Source organism: Orcinus orca, chromosome 8, assembly GCF_937001465.1.
Source record: "Orcinus orca chromosome 8, mOrcOrc1.1, whole genome shotgun sequence".
Taxonomy (NCBI): Eukaryota; Metazoa; Chordata; class Mammalia; order Artiodactyla; family Delphinidae; genus Orcinus; species Orcinus orca.
Genome location: NC_064566.1, coordinates 11,768,638 through 11,780,992, shown reverse-complemented (window position 1 = coordinate 11,780,992; position 12,355 = coordinate 11,768,638). Strand labels below are relative to the sequence as shown.

The following is a 12,355-nucleotide window of genomic DNA, read 5'->3' as shown; positions in this document are numbered from 1 at the left end:
TATTCACGTTTTAGAAAAGCCGGGCAACTGCAGAGGAGTTGTCCATCTTAATTTCAAAGGGCATCCTGATCAGTTTCACCAAATGCTGTACATCGGTCCCCAGGATTGCGAAGAGCTGGAGAAGGTTTAGATTCCCTAACCCTAGAGTTAAGTTGTCTTGGTTTGGGATTGGTCCGCGGGTCCCCGGAAGGAGGTTTTGGGTAGGGATCGTGATGCACACCATTTAGCTGGTCGCACGGTTACAGAAAAGCCTGTGTGAAGCCAGGCTCGTTGTCAGAGCTGCCCGCCCACCCCCAAGCACTGGTGGTTCGGTCTGGAGCCTACCTCCCCCGTCTCTACGTGCGGAGTGGCTCTGCCCGAAGGCTCCGCCCCCAGGCCACGTGGGCGCCCACCGCCACGCTTTCTGCAGTTTAAGAGGTTTTGTTTGGAGAGCAGAGTGGGTTGCGGTTTGGATCTTGGAGCTTGGCTGGCCTCTCCTCGGTGGCCGCGTCTCCACCCTATTCCCGCCCCAGGTCGGCTCGGTTCCCAGCCGGGCTCCAGGCGCCATGGCTTCCCGCGGGAGGAAGCGGAAGGCCGAGGCGGCGCTGGCCGCAGCGGCCGAGAAGCGGGAGAAGCCGGCTAGCAGCCAGAAGGAAGTGGAGGAGGCGAGCGTCGTTATCGAGCATTGGTGAGGGGGTCTGGGGAGTAATGGGGGGCGGGCAAGGGCGCCGCAGACCAAGGGTCCCAGTCTCTGACCTCCCCCATCTCTCCTTAGCATGAGCTGACGCGTCTACGGGCGCAACGCCGCGGCCCTGAGCCAGGCGCTGCGCCTGGAGGCCCCGGAGCTTCCAGTGAAGGTGAACCCTACCAAGCCCCGGAGGGGCAGCTTCGAGGTGACACTGCTGCGACCCGACGGCAGCAGTGAGTGAGGGCCCGGGGCGGGGCGTTGGGGGGCATGGATCCGAGGCGAGGAAGCGCTGGTCTCAAACCGCCGCCACCTGATGATTTCGAGGACTTGCTGGTGGATTGCAAAGTAATTTCGCTTCACGTGGACTTTTCCCAGGTGCGGAGCTCTGGACTGGGATTAAGAAGGGGCCCCCACGTAAACTCAAGTTCCCTGAACCTCAAGAGGTGGTGAAGGAGCTGAAGAAGTACCTTTCGTAGGGAGGTTTGGGCAGAAGTCCTCACGCTGAGGTTTGAAATGGGAAATGGGGGAGAGTGGAGTGATCTTGGTGTGGCTATTGGCGGAGCAGCACTTACTGTTAAACCCCTTATTTCACGCAGGACCTACATTTTCATAACTCTTTTCTGCTCTCAGGATTTCCTCTAGTGGGAATACCTCTTCCCCTTACTGGTGGGAAAAACTGAAGTCCGCAAAAAATGATTTCTATCCAGTGTGCCCTTTGCTAACTCCATGTTTCATTTCATTGTCTTTGAGCTAAGTCGTGGAATACCGATGGTAATGTAAATGATTACGAAAATGCAAATTGTGTCCTTAGAGGATGCAGTTAATTGTTGCCCTTGGGGTGTAGACCAGTTTTATATATTTGTTTAAAAAAACCTCATTTTCCTGTAAATCCCACTTATTTATTGGGGATTCCCATATTTATTGGTAAGGGTTATGATTCTCCCCTTTCCTGATCAAATCTTTGTGTAACTTCAGGTATGCCTACTCCTGTCCTCTTGTCTTTTTTGTTACTGGTGTGTTGTTTCTGTTACCAGCCACGTAATAACCCTGCATTGTAGTCCTCTCACTCCTGGTCACAGGATTTGACCTTGTCTTTATCCCTAGTGCTTCACAGAGTGCTTTGGCATGTTGTCAGGCACTTGATAGGCTGAGGGAGCTGTCGGGGAGGCTGCAGTCCTTGAGCTCTCCTGGGTTTGTGGGTTCAGGGGAGGAGGGCTGGCCATATGATTGCCTGGAGCCCTTCTCTAACTTTTTTCCCACTCTCATTTTCACAGCCTCTGTCCCTGGTGATGTTGGAGCATTTATGACGGGACATGGCCAAACTTCAGTCATGTGCCTGAAGCTGTGGTTTCTTCTCCAGAAACAGCGGTTCAGTTGTGAGGCAATCCTCTAGTAAGGCACTGAAAAGTTCTTGGATTGGTTTAATAAAAATTAAAGTATTTGAGTTTGATGTAATCTATGAGTAATGAAGTAAAACTTAATCTTATGGTAAGGGATGCCCTAAGCCAGCCTTATGGGATTGGTCCCCCTTGTGTTTTTCATAACCTAAGGTCACCAATTAACCTGGAACTCCTGTGGTCCCTGTTAGAGCATGTGAAATACTTGTAAAAACTATGGGGAAAAACTAAATAATTTCTTTTTAAAAAAGCAGCTGTATCTTTTTCAACTCACTTCTCCGAAGAGGTGATGGAAGTACATCTTCCTGGCCCCTGTGGAGGTTCTGGCTAGACTAACCGTACTGGCAGTGACTAAGCCACGCACATTAGGTACTAGACAATATCCTGTCACTCCCACCCACTTAGTGTTCCATCCCAGCATTGCTTCACACCTCCTTCTGGAACATTTTCTCTCCCACAGAACCCCCACCACAGAGGGCTGGTCTTTCTCAGCTCTTCCTGAGTTGCCTCTTGACCTGGGAGACCTGGCTTTGGCTGTTGGCTGTTACCTATTACCTATGACCCACTTAGAGTCGTGACACACAGTTTATTGTTTCACTTGTCACTAACTGCAAAATAGATTATAAAGAGGTAAGATGGTTCAAGTTCATAATTTTCTACTCATGGAACGATTTTTGTCCGCCTCCAAAAGCCTGGGGAGGGAAGGAGAGCTGGGGGTATATCTGCCTCTTGTGCTAAGAGGACAGGGCATGTGCCAGCCCGCCCGTGTACCTTCTGTTAGCCAACATTTCCCACCCTCCCAGTCCCTCTAACCTGCCCTCCCCACTCCATTACGTTAGTATGTCCACCTCTGTTTCTGACTCTGAGGAAGGGTCGGGCCATACGGAGGGAATACTCATGGGCACAATCCCCTCTGACATCGAGTCCACCACATCAATCTCTTCCTCTTCAGGGCTAGCAGGAAGTGGATCCAACAACTCAGAGTTGCTAAATCCCACCTTGCTTGCCTCTGGAGCAGGGTATAATACTTCATCCGGAGTTAGGGACACTTCCAGCCCAGTCTCCACCCAGTTTGAACAGGGAGGTAAGAGGTCCCCATAGGACCTTTGGGGAGGGTCAAGGGAGTTGATGTGGAAAAGTTTGTCTCTCTGACCATCCAGTGGCTGGGAGCTGGGAATTTCCAGGTCTGGAGTCCAAGAGCCTCCTATTGAAAGCACCTCCCCTTCACTCACCTCAGAGGGCATGACAAGGGGGCTAAAAGGCTCAGTTGGCCCTTTGTTCTCACCAGCAGGTTCCTTTTCCAATCCTGTGATTTCCCTGGGCCAGAGCTCCACGTCTGGCAAACACCATTCTTCCCCTTCAATCCAGTTCTTTCCTGTTTCTGTCAGGTGATAACTAGGGGTCCTGCAGCCCTCAGCCCGGGGACTCTCCAGAGACCCTATGGGTGGCTCGATGTCTGAGCCACAGAGCATGAAGTCCAGGATTTCCTCCAGCTCACTGGTGGCAGCAGCACTGGTGATTCGGTACTCCTCAGCCTCGCACGGCTGCCCGAGCAGGGCTGTGTCAAATGCATAGGGCTCTCTGCAGTCGATATCCAGTCCCGGTTCCTGCCCTGTCAGCTCTGGACTGGACCCAAACCCGGACTTCGCCACTGGGTTGTCCGGGGAGTGGCTAGCAGAGAGCAGGATGTCTTGTAGCCTAGAGTGCATGGGGGAGTCCTCACACAGCTCTATTCTAGCAGATGTCACTTGCTGCTCGTTACCTGAGGACGGCTGAGTCCCTGGAGGCTCTTCTGAGTCTTCAGGTTCTGGGATCTGAGGGCTATCTGGAGAGTTTTTGAGGGGAGGCTCTTGAACTACCTCCCAGCAGGTCCCGTTGACGATCTTGCGAAGCTTCACTCTGCCGACCTGCCCCTCTGCAGGGTCTGAGTTAGGTGCCCTGACCTCAGGGCTCTGCTTCCTGTTCCCACCCGACTTTCCAAGACCAGACTGGCTTGGAGTGCTCTGTAGAGGACTAGTTCGCCCTGTTTTCTGCTTGTCCTCTGGTGCTTCTTTCTTTATACTCTTCTGCCGCCAGAGACGCCGGCCAGGGGCTGGGGGTACTGAGCTGGGTCCACTTAAAAGGCCGGCAGGCTTGGACGTACAGACATCAGGAGACAGCTTTGAGCGGCTCAGCCTGATCTTCCTGGGCAACAGTCGCTCGTCCACAGAGGGGTACAAGCTGGGTGGGGAAAGTGCTGTAGGACCAAGGGCAGGGTAACTTTTGTTCTCTTTAGGTCCCTGACTGTGGCTTGATGGTGAAGAGCCTTTTTCTTGTAGAGTTGGGCAGGCTCTGGCCTTCCTCTTGAGCAGAAGCGTGCCCGACAGGTTCTCTGTGTTCTGTCGGTTGTTCTCCTGGGGCCCCTCCTCCTTCCCCGAGGACTTCAATCTCACTGCCCCAAGAGGACAGGGAGTCTGGGTAACAGGCAGTGGAGTTCGCGGGCGGCAGATGGATGCCACCACCCTGGCAGAGATGGGAGCAGCACTTGGAGGTTGTAGGCACTCCCTGTTCAGTCTTCGACCCTGAGGGGCCTTCACCAACTTCCCACCCTCTAGATGGAGGGATTCTAGCTCAGATACACGGAGCTGCCGGGCAGCAGAAAGCACATCCTGGGCTTCTTCTCGAGATACTTCCATCTCTGAGGTATACAGGAAGTCCACCAGCTTCCTAAGTGTCCTGATCTTCAGGCCCCCCAGCTCGAGCACCACCTTCCGACCCTGAGCTGGCCTCTCCCGCTCCAAGCGCTCTGTGAAGAAGGGGCTGCAGGCCGAAAGGATGCAGCAATGGGCTGGGACTGCCTCACCTGGAGGGAAACCCAAACACTTTTTATCTGTCTCATGCCGACTGGCATGTTCACGGGTTAAGCACAGACATTACTACCTAAATGTGCTGCCTCTTCTCTCAGTTTCCCTCCACATTAGTTGAAGGATAAATTTAGTTCTTCTGCCTGCCTGGAACATTCTGCCATTACCTAGTTAACTCAGTTTTTACCTATTTTAGGCTTTCAGAAAGCCTTCCCCCGCCCTACCCCGTCTGGGTTAGGTGCTCTGCAGCTATCACAGCATTCAGCTATCTGCGCTGCAAGTGTCCATCTCCTTCACTAAACTGTAAGCTCTGTGAGGACAGAGACCGTGTCTGTCTTGCTCACTGAAGTATATAGCCAGTGCTTGACACAAAGTAGGGGATCAAATACTTGCTGAGTAAATGTTTTTGACTCACACAAGAGTTTAAAACTTTCTGTAGAAGCTGCTTGTGGTCTAACAGATCATGAGCTCTGGATATGGACGATCAGGGCTCAGTTCTCTCCTGAGCTCTCTTCGCTGCCTGGTATCCACTGTCCTGAACAACCTTCTCATTTTATGGGCATTTCATGGGCAATTTCCATCTCTCCAATGGCTTCAGTTACCAAAGGCTTGCAGATGACTCCCAGATTCTACATCTGCCCAGGTATCTTTTCTGAGATATTAAGCATGCCGTAAGCCTGCATGACTACATGGAGGTCCCACAAGTACCTCCAATGCAACCTTTCTAGAAAGTGAACTCATCATTCCCCACACTCCAAAACTTCCCAATTTTTGCTTCAAAATAAGATAGCACATTCATCCAATTGCCCAGGCCTGAAAACCAGAAGTCATATTTGATTCTTTTCTCTTACCCACTGCATCTAGTCAAATATTAAGTTTTTTAAAAAAGCTAATACTTCTTGAGTCCTTATTATGTGCCAGGCGTCTAAGGATTTTATCAGCATTAATTCAATCTTCACTGCAACCTTGTGGGGTAGCTGTCATTACAGATGAGTAAACTGTGGCATAGTGAAGTAACATGCCCACAATTACAGTTAAGGAGCAGGGACAAGATTTGAACCCAGGGCTACAGTCTATGCTCTTAACTGCAGCAAGTATTGTAAATTCTCTTGAATAGCTCATAAACTATATATTTCTTTCTATTCTCAGTGCCTTAGTTCAGGCCACCATTCCCTCTCTCCTGGATTCCAAAATAGCCTCCTATCTGGGCTCAATAACAATCTAATAATTCTTCTCATTGCAGCCCCAGTGCTGTTTCTAAAGCAGTTAGGACCTTCTTGAAACCTTTAAATACATTTCTCAGTGTGCTGAGGATAAGACCAACTTCCTTGGTATAACACTTCAGACCTGCTGATCTCTCTAGCCACACCTCTGATCAATACACTCATAGTCTGTGCTCTAGCCATAATGAACCACTTGCAAATCCCTGGTCACATGTGTACATCTCTGTACCTGCTGTTTTCTCTGCCTGGGAAAATCTTACCCATTTCCTCCTACTTCTATGTGTCCTTCACAACTCACCTATGGGGTTATTTATTTATTTATTTTTAACACTTGTTTTTTTTTTTTTAATTTATTTTTTGGCTGCATTGGGTCTTCGTTGCTGCGCGTGGGCTTTTCTCTAGTTGTGGTGAGCCGGGGCTACTCTTCGTTGCGGTGCGCGGGCTTCTCATTGCGGTGGCTTCCCTTGTGAAGCATGGGCTCTAGGTGTATGGGCTTCAGTAGTTGTGGCACGCAGGCTCAGCAGTTGTGGCTTGCGGGCTCTAGAGCACAGGCTCAGTAGTTGTGGCGCACGGGCTTAGTTGCTCCGTGGCATGTGGGATCTTCCCGGACCAGGGCTCGAACCCGTGTCCCCTATATTGGCAGGCAGATTCTTAACCACTGCGCCACCGGGGAAGTCCCCTATGGGGTTATTTCCTCCAAGAAATTGTCCCTAACACCCATCCCCCAACCTACTCAAGTCTGTGAAGGATGCTCCTCTTTTGTGCTCCTGTATCAGCTTATACTCACCCCAATGTTATTATACTGCCCAGTTATCTGGAGGCACTGGTTATTTGAACGTCTCCCCTTTACATGGTTTCCTTACGAGGATGGACTTATCTTCATATATACTATATGCCATGCTAGTAAAGTACATTAGCATACACCGGGCAGTTGATACTTTTTATGTTTATTTTGAATTAAGGAATGCATCCCAACTCTGCACTTCCTAAGAGAACCAATAGACAAGTCACTTAACTCTCTAGGCCTCAATTCACTCATCTGTACTGCTGGAACCATGTAACATTCCACATCTCACAAGGCTGTTGTAAGAATCAAATGAGACACTAAACTGTGCTATATGTGCTCTGCAAACTAGAGTGTTACACAGTGTTGGCTGTCACAATCCTTTTTGATAAATGAAGAAAGTGAACTGGAAAGAGGTGAAGTTACTTGCTCATTGGTTACTGTTAGTAACAAAACTCGGACTTAAACTCGGACTTCTAGTCTTAGGCCTTTTACACTATACCAGGCTCTACCCCAAGCTGATTTAACATTTCAAGTGTAAAGGGAAGGGGTGGAAATAAGCTATATGTTTTTAGGTTTAACAACAAAACAGTAAAAGCCATCAATTTGAAGACAAGAAAAAAGGAAAATATGTAATATCATTTAAGTAAGTATCTAATACTTACATTGTGCTTAGTACATTAAAAGTACTGTTCTAAGTGCTTTACGTATGTTAACTCAACGTTCACAACCATCCCACTACGGTGTATCCATGTTTTACCGAATTTCTGTGCTTACAAAACTTTATAATTAGTTTCATTTTTTAAGAGAAGGGGCATAATCTCACTTTCACTCATTGAAAAATGTACCTGTCCTAGAAACAGCTCTTTACCAAATAGCTTACAGCACTCAAAGGCAATAATTACACACTTTCCTGGTTTTGTCCTTCACTGCTTGGCCCTGAAGTCATTTTATCTTAGTCTATGGTGAGTTTTCAATTGAGTCCCTACTAGTCTCTTACCTTCTGCCTGCAGAAGGACATCACAGAACACACCACTCTGTTGCTGGTGATGAAGCTGCAGAAAAGCTAGCCGGAGGAACCGGGGATTCCTGTATAGGATTTTGGGACTGGCAGGAGAGGACATGTTGGTCTCTTAACAAACCTAGGTTTTCATGGATCAGATTCCTGTGGGTGAAATAATACCTTTCAGAAGCACAATTATACCTAATTTTTTTTTTTTTTTTTGTCTTTGAAATGACAGGGAAATTTTGAAAGTGGGAGACAAAACCATGAGTTGAGGAACCATAAGCCCAGGAATTGTGCCAAGGGTATCTTAAGAAAGAACATCCTAGTGGTTACAGGTGGGAGCTCAGAAACAGCCTAGATTTGAATCTCAGCTCTGTTATTTATTAGCTTAGCTGTATAATTTCAGGCAAATGACCTAACTTCTCTGAGTCTTACTTTTCTCATCTAGGAAATGGGAATTATAACAGTCCTGTACTTACCTTGTAAGGCTGTTTTAGAGATTTAATGAGTCAATTTTACCAAATTGCTTAGTACTGTGAGTGTCTGGCACGAAACTAGCACTCCAAAAATGGAGTTGTTATTATCCTTAAACCCTCCTCATTCACATTGCCAGAAACTCAACTCCTATGGTGCTCACTACTCATATTCTTCCTGAGCACCACATTCCTGAGTTTCCTGGGTATACACTTCCCCAATTTAACACATTTTAACAAAACACTATGGAGTATTAAATGACCTCTAGGAAGTCGTACACACCTTCTTTTCTCCGAGCTCACTCTACCACACTAACCAGCAGAGGGTGCACGGTAAAGAAAAGCAGCTGCTGGACTTGGTGAGAAGGCCTCTCACAGCAGTAAGAATATTGCCACCGTGGGTTCAGATGTTCCTGACCGAAGTGAGCCTGATTCCACCTGGAAATGGGCAAAGAATCTGGCCTTTAGGCTTGTCAATCTGGTCAGTTCTCTGGCTAACAATCAGGCAAGGATAACTTAGCCTTCTACCCCCCACAAGCTGGGTATTCTGACTTCAGGCTCACTACGTCTCCAGCTTTTGGCACTGAGATCCCCACACTCACTGCACAGCTGGTGCTCCTTCCCTGGCACGCAGTTTTCTGTCAGGTGGCACAGAAGCTCCAAACAGTTCACGTCAAACTATCAGGAAAGAAAAGAGTGGAAAGGTAAATTAAGAAACTGTAGGCTCAGTTCCATCCCAGCCAGATAGATGGGGATATGGAGGATGGCAGCTGTTGCAAGGGCCCAGAGGTAGGCCCTGGGGAAGCTTCCCAATCCACCAGCACTGGGCCTTGTCTCCAGACCCAACCTGGAAGGGCTCTGCGGCAGGAGATGCTCCTGCTGTCCTCTCCGTGCTTGGGTCCTCGGTCCGGCCTGCCTTGCTTCCTCCCAAGGTCCAGGCTCGCGCGGGACGGGGCTGGGGGTGGGGGTGGGGTTTAGCAAAGCTGCACAACGTCCTGAGGGTTCTCCCCATCCAGAACCAAGGGAATCGGGGTTGGCGGGGGAAAGCAGGGCTTCAGGGAAGGCCCTGCAAAGCTGGGCGCCTCGGCCCAACTCCTTTGAAGAGAGAGCTCTCGGCGCAAAGGTTTCTGGGAATGGAGCGTGGGGATCCCGGAGGCCCTAATTCAAGGCTCACCCAACACCGTCACCTCCGGCCGCACGGGCTTTGCAGCCACTCCCCGGTGCCCTCGTCCTGCCGCAGGCTCGGGGATCCTTATGCACTGGGAAGTGGTGACAGCGAAAGCCTGAGGCCACGCGGCCGGTGCCACACACCTCGCGCCACCTTTCCGCTCACCGCACGTCGCGGCCCCGACGTCCTTCCTCCTCCCCCAGCTCGCGGGCCTACGTCTGCCCGAATACGTTATCCCTATTGGCCGAGGCTCCTCAAAGAGCCAATCACAGGACGAGCGCTTTGGGCGGGAGGCTAAGTCTCGAGGGACTTGGAGGCTGCGGGAAGGCGATAGGGCTGCAAGAGGAAGGGGGAAGGGCCCGCTCGGAAGGAATTCTTCTGGAAGCCAGCCTCGTCCTCTGTACCCGATGAAAACACACGGAAAAGAGGCTCAGGACTCCCAACAGGGCAGGCTCCAAGGTGGTAGAAGGGCATCTGCGGCTTCCCTTTGAGGAGGCTGCGAATGGCCTCGGCCTCACTAAGAGTGCCCCAGGCGTAATGGAGGAGAAGGCCTCTGGATGGCTCCAGCTGCACCTTGTCCCCCATGTCTCTCACTAGATGTCTCCTAAGGCCAGGAATGTTCTGGAACAAGGTCCTCGGGCTAGTTTCTGAATTCAAATTTTTCACAGATTCCACTCCAGCCCCGCATCTCGGAGACCTGGTGACCCAGGGGGTGGCAGACCTTTCCGTCTGGAGGGGGTCACTGGTGTTGATTTCCTTCGCACACTTCCCGACTGGAAACAGCTGTTCTTAGGGATGATATCAAAAATTAGAAGATCTCGAGATTAAACATTTAGAGAGAATGCCAAGCCACGTTAGAAATCTGGACAGCTGCTCTCTCCCCCGTGCGCGTTAGGACCCGGGTCCCGGCTTCGGGTAGCTGCCTGGTATGTCCAGCGCTGGACAGAGCCGGCTGAATCCGACGCCACTGGGGACAAGGTGTGGTGAATTCGCCCGGAGCAGCCCCCGCGGAGGCCAACTGGAGGCAGGAAGGACGATGTCTGAGAGAAGGGGAACCTGCCCACGGACAAAACGTAGAGGGGTGAGTAGTACAGGGCGCTCAAGTGTATCTTTATTGATATTTTACACCTTTTCAAAAAGGATTTGAGGTGGGTGATTGAAATATGCGGGGTGGGGGTGGATTTCTAAGTCACGTAATATTTTCCCTAGTTTGAGGCTTCTGCTCTTAAAACGAAGAAAGAAACAAGGAACAGAAGACATTTTTGGTTGCCGTCATATTTTGAAGAGGTAACAGTTCGTGAAAGGACATAAAACTTAGCAGAAGGACAGGTTTTAGATGTTGTCAGCACCCACACACACACAAAGCGAGCAAGCAAGGAAAAACAGGCAGAACAATACTTGTTCACGCATCTGTTACTGTGGAATCAAGACTAGATTACGCAGGTGCAATACCACTATAGGTGATTCTTTGGGGTTGTAAAGAAAATATAAGTATTATATCTCCTCATGAATATATTACCAGGATTAGATTAATTTTCAAGAGGTACGAGGACACACTTCTTGGTTTTATGTTTTTTTTTTTTAATCCAATTTTAGTTACATCTTGTGTTTGTAGATTTTCTAAAGGGAATGATAAATGGCCATCCTACGCAGGGCTTCAAAAATGACAAACTTTGTATGGTAACGTGTTGTCATCAGAGGGTAGAAAAGAGTAAAAATGTTTTGTTTTCCTTTGTATGGATAGCCAGTGTTTTTTTGGAGTTGGATTTTTGTAAATTTCTGGGCTTCCCTGGTGGCGCAGCGGTTGAGAGTCCGCCTGCCGATGCAGGGGACGCGGTTTCGTGCCCCGGTCCGGGAGGATCCCACATGCCGCGGAGCGGCTGGGCCCGTGAGCCATGGCCGCTGAGCCTGCGCGTCCGGAGCCTGTGCTCTGCAACGGGAGAGGCCACAACGGTAAGAGGTCAGCATACCAAAAAAAAAAAAAAAAAAAAAATTTCTTCTCCTTGGCATTTATAGTTTTAGTCTGTTTTAGAAGTAGAGCCATCACAGCACAATGCTCTACCCTACATAATATTTTAACACTTTTTTTTTTTTTTGCAATACGCGGGCCTCTCACTGCATCGGCAGGCGGACTCCCAACAGCTGCGCCACCAGGGAAGCCCCCAACACGTCTTTTTTAAGTATAATTTTATTTCACGGCTCTTCTCTAATCTTTCACCATTTTATGGTATCTTTTCTTTGTGTGTATGTGGTGATGGTTGTTGGTGGAGCAGTTAAACTTTGAGAGCTGTAAGAGTGAGCACTGACTGTAGTCTTCCATGCATAAAAAACAAACCCAAAAAGCAAAAAAGGAAAGAAAAAAAAGCCCCAAACAAAATCAACCCTGTATCTCTGAACACATCCTCAATCCATTGACTTATCTCCATTTTTACTGCTACTGCTGTAGTCAACTCCATATCACTGCAACTTGACCTTCAAACTAATTTCCTTGCTTTCACTCCTGACCCTACTTTTAAAAATTATTGTTATTTTTAAAAAATTTTTATTTATTTTTGGCTGTGTCGGGTCTTCGTTGCTGCACACGGGCTTCTCATTGTCGTGGCTCCTCTTGTTGCGGAGCACTGGCTCTCGGTGCATGGGCTTCAGTAGTTGTGGCTCACGGGCTCATGAGTTGTGGCTCACGGGCTCCAGAGAGCAGGCTCAGTAGTTGTGGTGCATGGGCTTAGTTGCTCTGTGGCATGTGGGATCTTCCCGGACCAGGGCTTGAACCCGTGTCCCCTGCATTGGCAGGCAG

General features: G+C 49.3%; 2 protein-coding genes across 3 annotated transcripts; one reads left to right on the top strand and one right to left on the bottom strand.

Annotated features, from left to right (window-relative positions):
• Window positions 1–359: 359 nt before the first annotated feature.
• Window positions 360–2,117, top strand: SELENOH (selenoprotein H). Of its 2 annotated transcripts, XM_004264152.3 has the most exons (4): window positions 360–667; window positions 755–900; window positions 1,043–1,173; window positions 1,942–2,117. In XM_004264152.3, exons 1-3 carry the CDS (start codon window positions 546–548, stop codon window positions 1,141–1,143), a joined length of 369 nt encoding a protein of 122 aa, XP_004264200.2. In that variant the 5' UTR covers window positions 360–545; the 3' UTR covers window positions 1,144–1,173; window positions 1,942–2,117. The 2 variants fall into 2 exon arrangements, with proteins under 2 accessions (XP_004264200.2, XP_033269120.1); XM_033413229.2 differs by lacking the exon at window positions 1,043–1,173 and having other exon boundaries at window positions 364–667.
• A 138-nt stretch (window positions 2,118–2,255) lies between these two features.
• BTBD18 (BTB domain containing 18) lies at window positions 2,256–11,326 on the bottom strand. The gene is made up of 3 exons (XM_004264149.3): window positions 8,677–11,326; window positions 7,915–8,079; window positions 2,256–4,906 (listed from the first exon to the last, which is right to left on the bottom strand). Exons 2-3 carry the CDS (start codon window positions 8,036–8,038, stop codon window positions 2,895–2,897), a joined length of 2,136 nt encoding a protein of 711 aa, XP_004264197.2. The 5' UTR covers window positions 8,039–8,079; window positions 8,677–11,326; the 3' UTR covers window positions 2,256–2,894.
• Between the last annotated feature and the right edge of the window lie 1,029 nt (window positions 11,327–12,355).

Excerpts from the sequence above, each read along its gene's own strand:
- BTBD18 (XM_004264149.3), bottom strand. The coding sequence starts at position 8,038 with ATGTCCTCTCCTGCCAGTCCCAAAATCCTATACAGGAATCCCCGGTTC. Across the intron at positions 4,907-7,914 it reads TGTCCTTCTGCAGGCAGAAG|GTGAGGCAGTCCCAGCCCAT; the intron begins GTAAGAGACTAG and ends GTTTCCCTCCAG.